At 52.9% G+C, this 17,280-nt stretch overlaps 7 protein-coding genes across 7 annotated transcripts; 3 read left to right on the forward strand and 4 right to left on the reverse strand.

Moving 5' to 3' along the window:
* Positions 1-131: 131 nt before the first annotated feature.
* On the forward strand, positions 132-794 carry Z520_01929 (uncharacterized protein; the record flags this gene model as incomplete). The annotated part of the gene is made up of 1 exon (XM_016772443.1): positions 132-794. The coding sequence occupies one exon, from the start codon at positions 132-134 to the stop codon at positions 792-794; it is 663 nt and encodes a 220-aa protein (XP_016635913.1).
* A 395-nt stretch (positions 795-1,189) lies between these two features.
* On the forward strand, positions 1,190-2,256 carry Z520_01930 (uncharacterized protein; the record flags this gene model as incomplete). The annotated part of the gene is made up of 2 exons (XM_016772444.1): positions 1,190-1,297; positions 1,375-2,256. 2 exons carry the CDS (start codon positions 1,190-1,192, stop codon positions 2,254-2,256), a joined length of 990 nt encoding a protein of 329 aa, XP_016635914.1.
* Positions 2,257-2,650: 394 nt separating this feature from the next.
* Positions 2,651-6,204, reverse strand: Z520_01931 (uncharacterized protein; the record flags this gene model as incomplete). Its single annotated transcript, XM_016772445.1, has 6 exons — positions 2,651-3,178; positions 3,280-4,337; positions 4,394-4,604; positions 4,631-5,981; positions 6,040-6,118; positions 6,171-6,204. The coding sequence occupies 6 exons, from the start codon at positions 6,202-6,204 to the stop codon at positions 2,651-2,653; spliced, it is 3,261 nt and encodes a 1,086-aa protein (XP_016635915.1).
* A 786-nt stretch (positions 6,205-6,990) lies between these two features.
* On the reverse strand, positions 6,991-9,380 carry Z520_01932 (uncharacterized protein; the record flags this gene model as incomplete). The annotated part of the gene is made up of 4 exons (XM_016772446.1): positions 6,991-7,595; positions 7,646-8,954; positions 9,005-9,282; positions 9,344-9,380. 4 exons carry the CDS (start codon positions 9,378-9,380, stop codon positions 6,991-6,993), a joined length of 2,229 nt encoding a protein of 742 aa, XP_016635916.1.
* Positions 9,381-11,404: 2,024 nt separating this feature from the next.
* Z520_01933 (uncharacterized protein) lies at positions 11,405-11,919 on the reverse strand (the record flags this gene model as incomplete). The annotated part of the gene is made up of 2 exons (XM_016772447.1): positions 11,405-11,737; positions 11,791-11,919. 2 exons carry the CDS (start codon positions 11,917-11,919, stop codon positions 11,405-11,407), a joined length of 462 nt encoding a protein of 153 aa, XP_016635917.1.
* Positions 11,920-12,526: 607 nt separating this feature from the next.
* On the forward strand, positions 12,527-13,781 carry Z520_01934 (uncharacterized protein; the record flags this gene model as incomplete). The annotated part of the gene is made up of 3 exons (XM_016772448.1): positions 12,527-12,756; positions 12,818-13,613; positions 13,680-13,781. 3 exons carry the CDS (start codon positions 12,527-12,529, stop codon positions 13,779-13,781), a joined length of 1,128 nt encoding a protein of 375 aa, XP_016635918.1.
* A 1,993-nt stretch (positions 13,782-15,774) lies between these two features.
* Positions 15,775-17,029, reverse strand: Z520_01935 (uncharacterized protein; the record flags this gene model as incomplete). The annotated part of the gene is made up of 2 exons (XM_016772449.1): positions 15,775-16,028; positions 16,141-17,029. The coding sequence occupies 2 exons, from the start codon at positions 17,027-17,029 to the stop codon at positions 15,775-15,777; spliced, it is 1,143 nt and encodes a 380-aa protein (XP_016635919.1).
* Positions 17,030-17,280: the final 251 nt, after the last annotated feature.

The following is a 17,280-nucleotide window of genomic DNA, read 5'->3' on the forward strand; positions in this document are numbered from 1 at the left end:
AAAGGCAAGTCGATACCCCCTCTGTCAAGCGCTGACCTGGACATTCACGGCGCACCTTACAATTCACAGTCAGGCAGCAAGTAATCAATTGGAGAAGCTGCTCCATCTGACATTCCATCACGACTTACAAGATGTCGTATCTTCCCAAAGACGCCATTAACCTCACGGGCGGCTGCTATTGCAAAGCCATCCGCTACACCGTCAAAGTCCCAGCCTGGGACAAGCGCCCTCCCGTTCCTGGCGCCCTGGACACTCCCATCTCTTCGACCGAAAAAGTCCAGACAAAACTGCCCCTGGTTGACATCGACCACTGCGGCAACTGCCGCCGCCAGGCTGGCTGTTTGGTTCAATGCTGGCTCATAGTGCCCATCAACTGGGTGGAATGGGACCTGCAACCGAAAGATGAAGCTGCGGGGGACGTCGGGCAAACTCTTCATTTATCTACCCGCGAAGCTGTGGGACCGGCCAAAGAGAATGAAGAGAAGTCGTCCTCGACCTCGACCTCGACCTACGTATCGCGCTTCTGCTGCACTGATCGGGCAACGAGGGTTTTCTGTTCACGCTGCGGTACCAACCTCACATACCTGAGCCACAAATACCTGGATACTCCGCAGGCATTTGTCGATGTCGCCGTGGGTAGCCTCGATCCGGGATCTATCGAGTTGGCAAAGCCAGACCGGCATGGTTGGTGGGACTTTGGCGTTGATTGGATCAAGACTCTGCTGAGGAAGGGAGACGGCGGGTTTATGATCAGACACCACACGGGTGATGTGACTCGAGCTGTGGAAGATTAGCAATTGCTGAACGTCCTACTCGGCTGGTGAAGCCGGAATATTCCACTTCGGGCCGGGATAGAACGCGCCTGAGCTTGCCATGTAGTCTGAAACGAGAAGGAACCCGTATATACTAGTAATGTCGAACAAGCATGAACTATATAAGTAAGTAGAGCAAGCCATAATCCGGTAGTAGCTTGCATCCCACGGGAGCAAGACATGTTTCCCCATTCCGACACTGACAGGCACATTGCCGTCATTTGAAAATTATCTCCAACTCAATACCTCAAATTCGTCTCTCCTACTACTGAGGTGCTGATGCTTCTACACAGGTCCGCCGACCTGCACCTCACTGCCTGCTCCCACAACCTGAAGCGGTCGGCCTCTGCCTCTCCCAGGCACCGGCACGTTCAGGGATGATCGAGCAGAAGCAGGATGATGTGACAACCCTGCAAGAAGCTCCCCAACGCGGGGGAGAACTCCTCGCGAACTCGCACACTTCACTCTGGACTCGGTCCCTCATCGTAAATCCCTCCCTCCCTCCGTCCCCCACCGTCCCTCGAGACCGGAGGCCATGATGATTATTTTCTGACGAATACAGGCAGGCGCCTTCGCCGGCCTCACGGTCGACTTCTCCCTCTACCCGCTCGACACGATCAAGACACGACTGCAGTCCAACCTGACAAGTGCCAAATATGATGCATCATCCATCCTCCCGCGGCATACCATCCAGGGGACGTTGCGGAGCATGTACGCGGGACTCCCCTCGGCGTTGCTGGGCTCCATGCCATCCGCGGCATCCTTCTTCGTCGTCTACGACGGCGTCAAAAGATCACTGATTGATCCAACCCGACAGTCTCCCGCGCACCAGGCCTACGCGCACATGCTAGCCTCGTCACTGGGGGAGATCGCGGCCTGCGCGATCCGCGTGCCGACCGAGGTGGTCAAGCAGCGCGCTCAGGCGGGGTTGTTCGGCGGCTCGACGCTCCTCGCACTACAGGACATACTCTCGCTCAGAAAAACCGACGGCTACACCACCATGATCCGGGAGCTGTACAGAGGAGGCGGCGTGACCATCATGCGCGAGATCCCTTTCACCATCACCCAGTTCAGCCTGTGGGAATACTTCAAGACGTCCTACTCGGAGCGACAGCACAGAATGGCCGGTCGCCCTGAGGGACTGGTCACCGCTTCCGAGAGCGCAATCTTTGGCAGTGTCGCGGGGGGTATTGCCGCAGGATTCACAACCCCCTTGGACGTGCTCAAGACAAGGATCATGCTCGCTCGCAAGGAGGCAGGCGGTGGCACTTCCTCAACTCGAGCCGGCCCCGTCAAAGTCCTGCAGCAGATCTGGCGGGACGAAGGCCCCCCAGGCCTGTTTCGTGGCTTCGTGCCCCGCGTTGGTTGGATCAGTACCGGGGGTGCGATATTTCTCGGAACGTACCAATATGTCTGGAATCTCCTCGGGGCCGAAGAAGCATAGATCTGCATTGACCCTATGTCTACAAGCTCCGGACGGGCTTTGGCGCTCAGAAAATAGAAAAAGCAAAAGCATTCTATAAATTCAGCTCATGTATATTCTGCAGCTTGTCCTTTTGAGTTTTTTATTCCTGTTCTCCTTTCTTTCTCCCAGAGCAAGTGTTGACCGGCTCTTGCACTTGCAATGAACCCATTCTTAATTATTCAAATGGTCTCTCGTGAGTCGAGACCTAACAATCAGGGGAGCCCTTACCCTTCAGCCTTGTTGTAGTCACTCCTATGCCTTAGGTGCTTCTTCCTCCCAGTCCACTCAGCTTGACCACTTGCTTGGGATGGCTGCACTTGCAATGCTCGCCAATTCTATGCCTGTCTCCCTCGTTGCATTCCCTTTGCTCTGCCTATCTCACTACACCCGTCGTCTCCTCACTCTCCACATTCGTAGGCACCTGCGAGGGATGTGGTAAGATCAACTTCTTCCTGCCATTGGATTTATAATATAACACCACATCGCCACCTGTTCGCCACACGTGCACGCGCAGCGTGGCCAGCGTCGTGTTGGGATGGACCAGTTGGTTCTGGCAATAGAGCTCCAAATACTCCTCTGGCTTGAGCTGAGACTCCTCCGGGTTCTCTTCTGGTCCTGCTTCTGCTTCAACAGCAGGGGCGGTAATGTCTGGCTGCTGCTGCTGCTGCGTTTCATCATTGGATTGCAATCCACCTTCCGTGGTCTCGGAGGATTGAGCATGTTGTTGAGCTGCAGGAGCCTCAATCCTCTCAGCGATGTACGCCATGATTTTCTTTGCGCGGAGCATGCGGTTCGCGTTGAGCCGAGAATTGCCGTCAGGTGAAGCGATTGGCGGGAGCAAATTCTCATAGGGGTGCAAGACGAAGGACACCTTGACGGTGTCTTTGTATGGGATTTGATTCTGAACGTAACACAGAGTCAACGGCTCCATCTTTGCCGAAATGACACAAGAAAACGCAAGGATAGAGGAGGGATAGAAACAATATTACGATCCAAACTCACCTTCAGTAACAAGTCACCCAACCACATCGGGGCAATCTTCTCAAGGGCGTCCACCTCCGCAGGATTTCCCAACTCACTGATCTCACCCCTATATTGATCTGCCAATCCACCACTTTCCGGGTTATCTTCCTGGATAATGATAGTGGTGTGCGGTGGTGGATGTAGCACAGGCGTCTCCGCCGGTAGGGAGGGAGTTATCCCTTGCGGTAGGGGCTGTTCTGGTTTGGTCTCGAGATGTTCATCATACTCTAGCCGGATCTTCTGAACGACACCGAAGAAATTATCTTCGATGTTGACCTTCTCGACGTCTTTCTCCGAAGACCGGACTGACGCCGTGTCAGAAGATCTCTCTTCTGTTGATACAACTGGCGCTTTCACTTCTGCAGACGCACGGCTCGCCATCTTCTTCGGGAAGGACATCCCCATGCCGAACTTCTTGCCAAACAGGCCCTTTTTCCTCTCCTCGGTTGGTGACGTTGGTGTCATACCCTGAGCGTTGGTTTCCGTCGATGCCGGGCCACCTCCAGGTGTTTTGGGGACTTTATCGCTTTCCGAAGATGCCTCAGACTGATTGTTGGCCGTAGTGTTGGTTGAAGAGAAATAGTCGACACTCTGGGATTCCGTCGCTGACGGTGTTGGTTGCACATGAGGTGTTTGCGCTCGAGGGGTTCCCACTCGGGGAGTCTGCGCTCGCGGTGACCGTGGAGGCGCTCCATTGGGAGTCTGTGCTGGCTCTTCTTCTGCGGTGGGAGGAAGTGTAGCGGTCAGTGGCGCGAAGCCGGGAGTAGCAGCGCCAATCACGAATCCCGGAGTGGCAGGAACCATAGAGAAGCCGTTCGAGGCGCGAGGCGTCACAACTGTCCCCGGTGATACCATGGGTGTCGTGCCAACAGATTCCGGCAATTTGATGCTGGTTGGCGCTCCAGGTCGAACAATGCCACTTGGAGTAGGAGCACTGACGGAATTCTGGAGTGTACTTCTATAGGCTTCATCCCGAGCAATTTCTTCGTCAACTAGCTTCGAAAACAAGTTGCGTAGCACCCATTTGCCGAGATTGACTGTTCGTTGGTTGTCAGCCCCCTTCCATAGCGTTCTCGATTTGGGATCGACTTACTTCTCTGATCCTCACGAAAGGTAAGATCGCTGGGCAAGTCTAGCTCGTCTGCATAAACTTCAGCATCAAAGCAGTAATTCTCCTCGAGCATGACTGTGATCTTTCCAGTCTTCGTGTCCACGCCACACCAGTTAGCAACGCTCTCAGTTGTATTGACCTCTGGCACGACTTCGTCAAGATGGCGGCGGCCGAAGGACTTGATGGGAATGCACTGTTTCAAGGTCAGTGTGCGGATACCGCCGTCAGGAGAGTACGCCTTGCCTTGAGAAGGTCCCACAGGACTACCTCGCCGGCAGTATCCAAGGTGAGTATTCTTTTCCTATCGTTCAGCATGACGTGTTTGATGAGCCCATTTTGTCCTTCAATGGTTTCAGCGGGTTGGCCCCTAATAGGGACAACCAGACTCAGGTCATCTGCGATCATGGCCTCCGAAGCCTTCCTCAAATTTGTGGTCGATACGTTGGTATGTGTGCCGAGATGCTTCCTGCCAGGATGAAGGGCTGTGTTTGAGACGCGAAGGATTGCATTGTGAGGGATTTTCTTTTTGTGCTCGACTTCACCGTTCGTGGTGCCGTTCGTTGTCGGAGGCGACGAAGACGCTAGGGGCTCGGGGCTCAAATGACTTCTGGCTTCTGGGCTGGCGGCCCTTTCTTCACGTGGAGACGCCGGAGGTGTTTCAACCTCAAGCTCGGTATCGACGTCGAGCCAGCGATTGACGCTTGAGCTTGAAGTTGCTGTCCAGACAGAGTCGCCAACAGGGAGTACCCGAGCAATACCATCGTGTTCTTGACAGACGGCGACGGATACCCCATCATCAATCTCCATTGCCCGTCGGGTATCAGTCTTGGCCACCAGACCTGATTTATCCCCAGAGTAGAAGACAGCCAGATTGGGGTCGTCCGAGTACATACACCAGACGCTGTCGTTGTGCATGGTCAAGGTATGAACGCATCGACCTGCGGCAATAGACCAGACCTTGATCGTCTGGTCGGACGAGGCAGTGAGCAGTGTATCGCCATCGTCACTGATCAAGATGTCCCTGACATTGTCCGTATGTCCAACAAGCTTTGTTATGCCTTTGCCAGACTTGGTGTCCCATAATCTAACGACGCTTTCAGGTCCTCCGCTAGCGAGTAAGGATCCCCGCGCACGCAAGCAGTACACAGATCCCTTGACCACATCCTGTGCCGCTCCCACATTGATTTCAAGGTTCTTGCCACCTCCGTTTAGATCCCAAAGACAGATCTTGTGGTCCAAGCCCCCAGAGGCTACCCAATTGGCTGTCCGGTCCGGCGTTGCAAGGCATTTAATATAGTCGCTGTGAGAACCGATGGTGTACGCTTGGGACGATTCGTGTGCGTGAGGCCTCCACAGCTTGACAGTGACATCGGACGAGGCAGAGACTAACCCAAGGTTATTTTTGACCAGGACAATATCGTTGACCCAGTGAGTGTGCGCCTGCACCTGCTTGCGGAACGATACAGTGCTCTTTTTGTCCTTTGCTGCGTCTGCCTCTCGTTGATTCAATCTTTGCGCCTCCAAGTCCAGATCCCACGCGCATATCACGCCATCGCGGCCGCCAGTGTATCTATACCATTGCTCAGTATTCGTTCGCTGCAATCGATATCAAGGGGGCGGTTGCGCACAGTATGGAGCGATCCTCGTCAAATGCTAGCCCGTTCACCCCAAGTCTATGGCCTCCTGGCGTACTTGCCAGAGGCAGTACTGCTCACTTGTCAGTCACACGCACTCTGTGTGTGAGGCAAAGATGACAAACCATAGCTGATCCTCTGGCGCTTCTTCTTGGCCATATGCGGGTGATTTGTGAAGCCCTCACGATTCTCTAACCTTTGCGACAAACACAATCGGTCTCCCTCAACCGGCCATTTCCGCGGAATCCAGTCAAAAGAACACTACCGTCAACACGACTTTGCCTCCAATGTCCTTTGCAGAGGTTGCAGAAGCACGGAAGAGCTGCATCGGCAGATCAGGTAGTAGTGGTAGTATTTAGCCTGCGCCCGTTGTGAAGTGCGGGCGCAGTGGATGGTGAATGGTACGCCAGTCAGGAGCCACCCAGGAGCTAGTTCTTACGAGTGGCAGTCACTGGCAGTGGCAGACGAGTGCCCCTGCCCCTGCCCTTTCCAGAAGCTGGGGGCGGGACAAGCGTGACAAGCCACCGTCACCGTCTCCAAGATAGCGGCTCGCCGGGTCACATTAACCCGAAACAAACTCACAGTTCGAGGGGAGAAGTGGTCTTTTGCATGGCACCATGGTTCTGCCTGTTGAGCTTGCAGCTTCAAAAACATACCTCGAAAGGTCTGATCTGTGGTTGACATGATAAACTGGTATCTACAAATAATATCAAGGCCCCTCGTAGACGACATTTTCAACACTCGGGTTTTCTCCAACACGCAATCCAACCAGAGCCCTCGGCCAAAAGACGAATCAACCCGTCACCCATCATGCTCCAGTTGTATTTCAATCTTCCAGATTCTACACAATGCGATCCCATTAGTGTTGCCGTGCGACATGAACATAGCCGTTCCATCATAGGTCTCCAGGACTCAACGTGGTCATGCGAGCCCCAGCCTTATGCGCTACTTGGCTGGCGGAGGTCCACCGGATCCGGCTTCCAAAACGTGGGTGTGGCCTTCTGCATGATGAACAGTTCCATTCTCTTCTTGATAACAGACCCTTGCGCTCAATACCCAGTCGTCCTCAAGCACTTCTTCCATCGTCGCTCGTTCGGCTGGATCAATTTTGAGCATGCGGCCAATGATGTGACGGCTTTCCCGCGGAAGAATGCGAAGGAGTCGCCATGGGCCTTTGATCACTTCTTGCTTGTCCCCACCGGATGTCGAAGGCCGCGCTTCATCCACGCTTTCCGAGTGGTGATGATGATGATGCGACGAAGCATTAGCACTGCCGTTGGCATCGGCATTTTGTCGCGAAGCGTTGTCTTCGCTTGGACTTAGATGCGAAGATTTGCGGGGGTGTGAATCTGGGACAGGCGTTCCCGGTGTAGGCGGAGAAGCGAATAGTTTGTACGAGTTGTCAACAAGTCGTGGCTGTTTCCACGGGAAGCGGCGAAGAGACATGCAGCAGAAGATGATTGCCAAAGACCAGATATCCGTGGCTGTTGGGTCGTACTTCCTTTCCTCGTACACCTCCGGGGCGAGATAAGGATCTGATCCAACAATTCCTGCAACGTCATGTCAGCATAGGTTTCCATGCCAGGGAGCATTTACGAACCTGAAGCCAGCACAATTTCGTTCTCAAAAGGATACCTGAACACTGTAGCACTCCCAAAGTCGATCAGCTTCATTATGCCGTGCTCGCTTACCACCACATTATCCAGCTTGAGATCGCGATGTGCGAGCCCCATGCTGTGCAGATAGCTCACACCATTGACAATCTGGAGGAAAGAACATGCAATTTCCTCTCTGCTCATCTTGCCCGTCATCACAATGGCAAATAAATCGTAGGGGGCGTACTCCATCACCTCGTACCACCGATGATTTTCCTGGATGATGTCCATAGTTTCGATAATGTTGCCGTGATGCAGTGTTGAGCCGATACAGAATTCTGCTGTGACTTTCTTGGAGTAGTCTTTCTCGCTTTCCCAGGAATGCTTCTCTCGGAATTGTTTGACGGCAAAGGTGACTCCATCGCTGCTTCGCTTGAGTAACCTCACAGAGCCGCCCGCGCCAGAGCCGAGAACCTTGCCGAATTTCCCATACTTTGCTTCAAGGCTGTGGTCGTCCATAAATGGTACATTGGACGGTGGAGCTTGGTGGGGAGGCGTCCTGGTTCCCGACCTTTGGCTGGACTTACGCGAGGCTGGTACAGTCGATGCCAGTGAGTCTGATTGGTTGCTGTGCTTCTTATGGCCGTGACCAAGCCTGAAGAATCGCTTTAGTTCAGACATGGACCCATGTTTCCTCCCGTCTAAGCCACTCTTGTCGCTGCCACTGTCACCAGTGACGTGGGAATACGGATCTTTCTTGTTTGATCCAAATATTGACCCACGCTTCTCAGAAAGATCGGTAGAACTTGATTGTCGTGGTATCCGCTCTGCTGCCGCCGCAATAGCCGGGGCCAGGGAGCCTCTTCCAATGCTTCCGAAATGTCGCGGCTCAGGCGGCTTTTGTTGAGTAGCTGGCTGTGGGGAGGAAGGTCGAAGCTTGGGTGTTCCAACGGGACTCTGGTCCACTGGGCTGGCAGATTCAGAGGGACCAATCTCAAATTTGGCAATACGCCTCTCATGCGCTTGTTCCGGCTTCCCCGGGGCTTGTTCGGAGGACTGAGGGGGAGAGACAGGATGAGAAGGCGATATGGACTGAGATAGTCCCTTGCCCTGTGAGTCTGGAGGTGGAGATGTTTGCGGAGTTATCGCGTGCTGGCCTTGCTGGCCACGTCCTGCAGCAACCGAGTCTTGCTTCCCGTCTTTTGAGCCATGCGGTGTCAAGGGAGGAGATTGAAAGGCAGAGGACATGGAGCCGTGGCCTTGTCTTATCGAGCCACGAGGAGTACCGGGCGTCTCACTGTCTCTTGAAGGGACCTGAAAGCCTTTTGTCAGCTTGATACAGTAAGATGGAATGTTCCGCATACCCGTGAGGGAGGCATAGACACCGTTTCGTAGGCAAAATTTGCCATGCGGTTTTCCTGCAACCGTGACTTTTGTAGAGACATGGCCAAATTCCTGATCTGTTCATGTGCCTCGGGGCTGAGTTCCTCATTCTTCACTCCACCAGCTTGGGAAAGACGCCTCGACTCGTCCAAAGGATCTATTTCTTCATTTTCCGAAGCAAATCGCACAGCACCTTGCGTTGACTCTGGTTTGTCCTTTGTCTCGGTGGATTGTTGCTGTTCTTGTCCCGCTTTGGCATCTAGGGTCGGCGAGTCAGCCAATTGCACCATGATTCTGCACCTTCAACAACTCTCTCGTACCTGAGTCGGTCTTGGAGTCGTCGCCGGGGAGAAACATTGCGGATAGTCTGGAAGTCATGTTATCGGAAGATCGTGGGCTGGAAGAGTGATGACTGCGGTAGAGATCGGAAGCGAAAGTGAGCGGCTACATTAACGAGTGGTGGTTTGCGTCCAACTTTCCCGAGAACAGCGAAAACGTGAGATATGGCTAGAAATGAAGGATCTGAGTCGAATTCATGTTAGAACAGAGATTACTATCAGAGGAGAGCGCGTTGGGGTGGTTCGTCGGAGGGACAGATGAGCTAATACGGGTAGTGCAAAGGCATTGGCCGGGTCAATAAGGGAGACTGAACTCACATGCTATGCAGTTACGTCGAATGCGAGATTTTAATCTCCTTCTTCCGATCTATTAAACGCAATCGGAAAGACCGAGAAGAAGCGGATCTGGTGGAGCGACAGTTGGACAGATGAGAAGGTAGGAAGTGAGACAGCTGAAGGAAGGCAGAAGCTCTGGTTCTCAGGCATATGAAAGCGGTGTCCCAGGGATGTCAGGTACAGTAATAACAGCTGCATGCTCACTTAATAACCCAACACGGGCTTTCGAGAAATGCGGCAGGGCAAGCGGGAGAAATTTCAGCGACTCAGTGCAGGCGAAGCAACCTCCACAGTCACCACCAACAGGAACCTAGCGAGCGAGACGAAAAAGGTGGGATGTTCAAGAATTGCCCCGCTACACGCCCATCTCAGCGTATCATTCCCTCTTCCAGCGGGAGGTATTCTACCGGCTGCGGTCCCAGAACTCTCCTCGGTGCCATAGCCATGGGCGATTAGAAGGACCCTTTTTCCGTTCTGACTATGGGACAAATGTCATACCTAGGTAATTATGGGCTGACAAGATCAAGCTCATGAGCCCGGCTCACGGGAACCATCTAGGTAGATGGCGTAGTACCACCGCCGCTTTCAACTATTACTACTGGGGGCAAGGCGTTGCTCGCGCTCCACGGGCCATTGAGCGGAGCGCAGAACGAGCCGATCAGGTTAGGGTTTGTGACAAACACCTGCACTCCTCGCAAGCTGCTTTTTCCATTGCGACTATGACTTGAGATATTCGCTCGGTTTTTGCCTGCAGCTTCTCGTCCATCCTAGGATTTCCTTCCGGTCCAGCCGGACACAATATGATGACAATGTGCATATTATACACCCACTCGTTACCCGGCCGCAACTGACGAGGTGTCGGCGTCTGCCTGAACGCGAGGCAAAAGGTTCTTTCAGGCAAGACGTCATCTTTATTCTCGTACTCTTTTGGGAAGCTCCCGAGTGACGAGTCATCGTCGCCAGACGGAGGGTCCTTTTGATTGAAGGATGCGTATACCGTGACTGTTTTGCATTACATGTGCCATTGGGCCTAATTCTCACATATTGTGGTCATCCTAATCCACCGGAATCCATGCGACAAGCTGGCCCTCCCAGGGGCTTCTTCATGCTGAACATAGCGCCGTCCCCGTGGGGTCGCGTGGTTGTCTGATGTTGTCCCTATGCAAGATTGTCGAAGGGCAGTCGGGGTAGTCAACCAATATCCCTTTTCGGAGTCTGCACATTCCTTCTCGGCTTTCTCTCGGCTCACCATGAGGCAGCTCCCCGGGTCTCGGGGCATCGTGGACTATGATCATCCCCCTGCTCGACATGTTGTTTGCTCCCATGACCCGTTGTCCTTGAACACGTTGCGGCTAAGGGCGCTCTGTGGTGACCCAGTAGAGGGACTGCGCAGACGTCGATCACTGGTCTTGGTTCCGATGGGACTTTATCCACCAGTTTGCAGGAGCTATGCCCAGAGTTTGAGACTGGGTCATACAAGGTGAGGTTGTAGCTTTCCAAATCCTTGTCTGTTCACAGACTGCTCTGCTCGTTTGTCGGGATGCAACACATACCGACACATGCCGACCGTAGGTATCGACGGGGTGCGCATGTATTGCTAGGTTGAATGCTCCGTCCCTCGGCCTGTCGAGCAATGCGCACTGTAATCAGAGCTGCTCCGAGGCTCAATCTGAGCAGACACACTTGTAGCTGATCTGGCGGCTCGGATTACGGCACGACTTTGACGCCGATAGATTTGCATTGCCACATGACGCATTTGCAAAGACCTTCGAGACTCAGTCCAGATAGCCGTGTCTCACTCTGCTTGATTTTTGCAATCTCGTATATGTGTTTGAGAGAAACTGTGCCGACGCTTTCGTGGCCCGGTCGCTGAGCACCCTTGATTTTGCCCTTGACCTCTTTCACTCCGGCTGCTTGGAGGAGTAACCAAGAGGTGTTGGGAGTGCGGATGTCGAAGCTGAAGGAGCGGTCGGGCCGGACTGTCACTCGCGCTGGAATTGGGACACCGGTGGTGATATGTGCGGTACGGGCATTGAATTCCTTCTCCGACATCAGCAAGCGCACTTCTCTGCCGCCCTGGCGAATATTCATACCTTGCAGAAGTCCATGCTCTTAACACCTTTGCTACCAAGGGCGGGACCGACTGGCGGACTCGGACTGGCTTGACCAGCGCCAACAATCAGTTTGACGATCTGATCCCGAGCAGGGGCCTTCTTCGCCATGATAGAGTTGTTTTTGGCAGACTCGATGAAAGGATTGGGCTTTCAATGCAGAGTGATCGGTTGACGTCGACAGCAGCTCTTCAATTCTGGTGCAATAGGTGACTAGACTCGTAGTGGAGAGATCAAGGATAGATTAACAAGGAGCTTGAGATTGCGATGAATATTGGAAAATATTGAAGCTCAATTCAATGCAGCAAACACGACCCCTGTAGCGCCAGCTGCAAGGAGCGCAGTTACTGGCAACTAAGCCTTGAAGGATCTAGCGCAGGTTGCTGACTGGCATCCCGTCTGCTTCCGCCGAGATGGCAACAGCCGGCCACTGGGCTTTAATAATAGTGGCTTTACAGCCTGCAAAGGGCCAAAGGCGAGGCCTAGCCGCAAAATTTCTGTTAGTCGGTGGGCGGCTCTTCAAGTGCGACAACGATTTCCCCAAGGCACTGCAGGCATCCCATTCGCCTATGGTGACGTCGAGTGCCCCTGGATGGCTGATGCATCAGTCGACTCCCGTACATCCACAGGCTTACATTTTGCCTGATGCAATTGATAAACACCTCGTGGTTTCCCTTTTTATCCCCTTCAGACTCTGCGTCGCAACACCACAGACAAGATGAATTGGTTCAAGCAGCAACTAGCCAACGTCGTGGGCACTGAGGAGCCCGAATATGGGCCTTCCGCAGTCCAGCCGGTGACCAAGCAGGAAGTGCCCTACTCTATCCTGTCCAAGGATGATTTGCGGTGGAAGGCAATGGAGCACACAAATGTCGAGACCGAGACGTTTTATTTCTACGCCGACGACGGGACGACCGCTCTTGCTCAAGTCATTTACAGCAATGTCGGGTAGGAATTGCACGATAAGCGAGTCCGCCGTTGCTCATATGCGCTGACCATCAATTGGCAGGGGACTCCATACCACGGCACAGCTCAACAGCAAAATCTTCAACTACGAAGGCCCGGGAAAACATCTCTGGTGCTCAGACCCGCTGAAGGACTATGGTTTCGACGAGCCGAAGACAAGCTTCTACGCCGACAACGTGGCTTTGGAAATGAACGAGGCGGGTGACACGTACACAATCAAGTCTGCCAGAAATGACAATTGCATTGTCAACTTGACGGTTAAGAGAGCAGCGCCGGGATTCCAAATTGGTAAAGATGGCACAACCTATTTTGGCACCGATAAAAAAAACCCGTGGGGCTCAATGCGACACGCTTTCTGGCCGCGGTGCACAGTGACCGGCACCATGCAGACCCCCTCGAAGACGTACAACTTGGAGGGCAAAGGCACTTATATCTACGCTCTCCAGGGGATGAAGCCACACCACCTGGCAAATAGGTGGAATTTTGCCAACGTTCATACCAAAGACTATTCGGCCATCCTCATGGAATATACCACACCTGCCTCTTACGGGAAAACCACGGTTGGCGTTGGTGGCATCGCCAAAGATGGCGAATTGATATGCGCCGGCGAATGTACCGCCGAACATCTCACTTCCATGCGGGAGACACCCCACGACTGGCCAGAACCAAGGACGATATTGTGGAAGTGGGATGGCCAAAAGGATGGCAAGCCTGTTCATGGTGAGGTCAGGGGCGAACTGCCGGCCAAGTCAGACCGGGTAGATGTTCTGGCACATTTGCCCGGCTTCGTCAAATCTTTCATTGGTCACGCGACAGGCTTGAAGCCTCACATCTTCCAAGTAAGAAGCGCCCATGCCCTTGCTGGAAGTTCCTTGCACAAGGCATTTTTCTAACATGTTGAGCAGTATCTATCAAACGACCAACTCGAGCTGAAAGTCAAGGTTGGCGATGAGGCAGAGGTCTCCGAGCCCGGCAAAGTCTTGACAGAGGCGACATTTATCTCGTAAAGACTGAAACACCACACTCATGTTTCTCGAACTCATGACATTGCATGACTGGAATAGAAATTGGATGAGGGCTGAATAGGCAAATCATGGTTTGAATATGGGCGATGATATGTCTTAGCAAGCTGTTTAATGTGTAATTCTTCGATACTCTCAAACTCTTCTTCACTGGACAGGTTCTCGCTTCACTCTACCTTTCTTTTCCTCCGGTTTCAGTTTCACTTCACTTTTCACAACCGGTCTTCAACACCACTCACTCCGATTCTTTGACTCTTGGTCTTCAACATCTCTCACTTCCGTTTCTTCGACTCATTCCACCGTCCTCGTCCTCGTCCTCGTTCGCTCAGTCTCTTTCAAGCACCGAGTGCCGGCAACGCTCTTGCAGTTTCTCTTCGCCCTCATCTCTCATCCACTTCAGCGTTTCCAACCGGTGCTATCTCACTGCAGGAAACTCTACCTGGTTTCTCAACATGTCACCATCGCCGCTCGCCTTCAGGGGTAAGGGTCTACATGGGCCGACGGTACCAAGACGCCATCGAAAGGTGCTGAAAGATAACTTAAACTGCATCAGTGAGTTTCCAAACGTTCTTCACTTGTTTGGCCATCAATCCTGGGCCTTGGATATGTGAGTTGAAACAGGTTGGATTAGCTGACTAGGTCTTTCTTCACCCACAGCTAAGGGAGACATCAGGTATGGGAGTCGTCCCATGATCTCACTCATATCACCGATGCTAAATTGATGCAGACGGCTTGCACGGAGGGGAGGCGTCTACCGGATTCAGCGGGGCATCTATGATACGACTCGCAACGTTTTGGAGGGGCGTTTGAGGGAAGTGAGTTCTGAGTTACTCGATCTTCTTCTACCCTCACCACAAGAGTCTTGCATTATCTGCTGCTCTCTCATCCTCTTCTTCTCCGAGCCAAAACGGTCGACTCCTCTCTCATGCGGACTTCTCATCGGCTATTCAAATCCTAGGGAGCTGACTTCGTTATTTGTGACGCAGGTCATCAAAAACCTCACAATAGTCCTCGGGAATTCTGGTGATCCAAATCACGAGGATCCGCTTCTCATGGGCGTCCACGGCCAAAGAAGACGTGTAGGTGGCTACCCCCCGAGTCTCTCGGGGGTTTGTGTGTGTCTTTCGAAGTTGATTGGACTGATCCAAACATGAGAAACATAGACCGTGACAACGAGGGATGTCATATTTGTCCTGTATCGCGTGAGTCATTTCTCTTCTTCTCCAACCCCTTTTGCCCTTCTCGTTTTCTTCTTTCCCTTCGATCGCGAGGTCGTCGATGCTGACCAGCGAATCCATTTATTGGCAGATGGGAAGCCCAGTGTACGGTTTCGACCCTCCTTATACAGGTGGAAAACGCGGCGCACTTCTCGCGTCCTGAAGAAGCTACAGGCGGGGAACAAAAGAGTCGGACGAAGACCCCATAGCAGGTGGTCTTGTTAGGTGTCGATATGCATGTGGCCACCATACGGGAAGCTATGTACAGCTGTGAGGCAAAGTTGACCGAATGGAACCGGCCACCGACTATGGGATTGAGCACAAGATTGTTAGCCGCTATTGTTGACGACACACAGAAACCCCCATCAGAGAGGGCTGGCATGTCGTGGTGAAAGGCGTTGGGTACGGGAGTTCCCTCCTTACTGTGTGCCATACCTAGGTACGGTTTGCTGTGCTATGGAAGAAACTCTTGGACACTGGTCAGGAATTAATACGAGGAAGGAGCTGGGATGAGCTACAAACTTTCAGGATACAGAAGAAGAACAAATGTGGCAGAATATCTGTCAAGGGGTCTTTATGACATAGCGAGGAACGATCCGATACATGTTCGGGAGGACAGCCTCATTCACGCCTGAAGCTTTTGAGAGTTGGTTACTTTTCCCATCTCCTGACCTCTGTTGACTCCCCGTTACTGTCGGCAATAGTTGAAGATGTCGGACCTGTGACATGTCCTCCCTCCCTCACCAATCCTCACTGTTTTTTTAACACTTCAACAATAACTTCCCTACTGTCTTCCGTCCCTCCAAGTCTATGTGTGCCTGCTTTGCCTCGCTGAGCGGATACACCTTGTGGACTTTGATTTTAAGTTTCCCTGCCTTGATCAGGTCCAGTACGCCGTCTGCGTAGAACTCGAGTTCCTGGCGCGTGACGATGTAGTTCATTAGAGTGGAGCGCATGATTGAGAGGTTCTTGGCCGTCAGGCGGGCGATGTTGATGGGGGGAATGGCGCCAGATGCTATTATTTTCTCAAAAGAGTTAGAGAGACCTGGTGGGAGATAAAGTGGAAGCATCCAGCAGGGGATAGATAGCTTTGGTATATATGAGAAGATGGGGATTGTGAGGCTTACCGTTACCAAAGTACACGACTTTACTCTTTCTCTTTGCGACTTCCATACTGCCTTCGTATGTGTCCTTGCCCACTCCGTCAAACGTGCAGTCCACACCCTCGCCGTTCGTCAATTTCAACACCTGTTCGACCCAACTCGGCCCGCTTGTGGCCTTGTAGTCGATCACATGCGTCGCACCGTTCTCCTTGGCTAGAGCACACTTCTCAGGCCCGCCAGCGGTGCCGATCACGGTACAGCCCATGTCACGCAATATTTGGCAGAGGAGTAGCCCCATGCCTCCTGCGGCGGCGTGAACCAGGATCGTTTCGCCTTTCTTCACTGGGTATGCCTCCTTGACGAGCGAGAGAGCAGTCATGCCCATGAGGAAACCCCCGACCGCATCTTCATCCGAGACACCCTCTGGGATCTTGATTGCTCGATCCGCGGGCACTGCCGTGTATTCGGCATAACCTCCTTGCTTTATCCAAACCACACGATCTCCTTCTTTAAATCCCAATGGATTATCTCCTTGAATCTTTGCGACTGTGCCAGCGGCTTCTTGACCGGGGATCAGGGGATAGGATGCGGGGTACAGGCCACTGCGGAAGTAGGTGTCGATGTAATTGACGCCGGCAAAGTTGTTCTTGACCAATATCTGCCCCTGCTCGAGTTTGGGCAGAGGCTGGGACTCGGTATATTCCAGGACATCGGGGCCGCCGGTTTTCGAAAATGAGACCGCCTTCATTGTAGATGGGAGGGATGCCATGGTACGGGTGGCGATGGGGTACAGACTAGAGCGCAATGAGGGATTCTGGCGGAGGGATAGTTGCGAAGTGAGACTGCCGAGACGGGTGGATGCTGTCGCTGTGGTTGTTATCGTGGTCAATGCAGCTCGAGACCTCAGAGACATGGAACTTCGTATGAAAGTTGAACTCGCGCTAGATTCGGGGCAATAGTGAATGTGACAATTGCGATATAGCCTTCTCTGATACGGAGACGGGAAGTTTCTCGCGGACTGTTTCCGTACGACTTGATGCTTCAGCGGTAATCTCCAACTACCTAGGTACCTATCCAAGGCAGTTAGACCTCAACACATACTACCTGGGCTCTTATGTGGTAATTTGGGACTTGGTGAGGAGAAACGGTAGTGCCGACATCGTC

Source organism: Fonsecaea multimorphosa, assembly GCF_000836435.1.
Source record: "Fonsecaea multimorphosa CBS 102226 unplaced genomic scaffold supercont1.3, whole genome shotgun sequence".
NCBI classification, from domain to species: domain Eukaryota; kingdom Fungi; phylum Ascomycota; class Eurotiomycetes; order Chaetothyriales; family Herpotrichiellaceae; genus Fonsecaea; species Fonsecaea multimorphosa.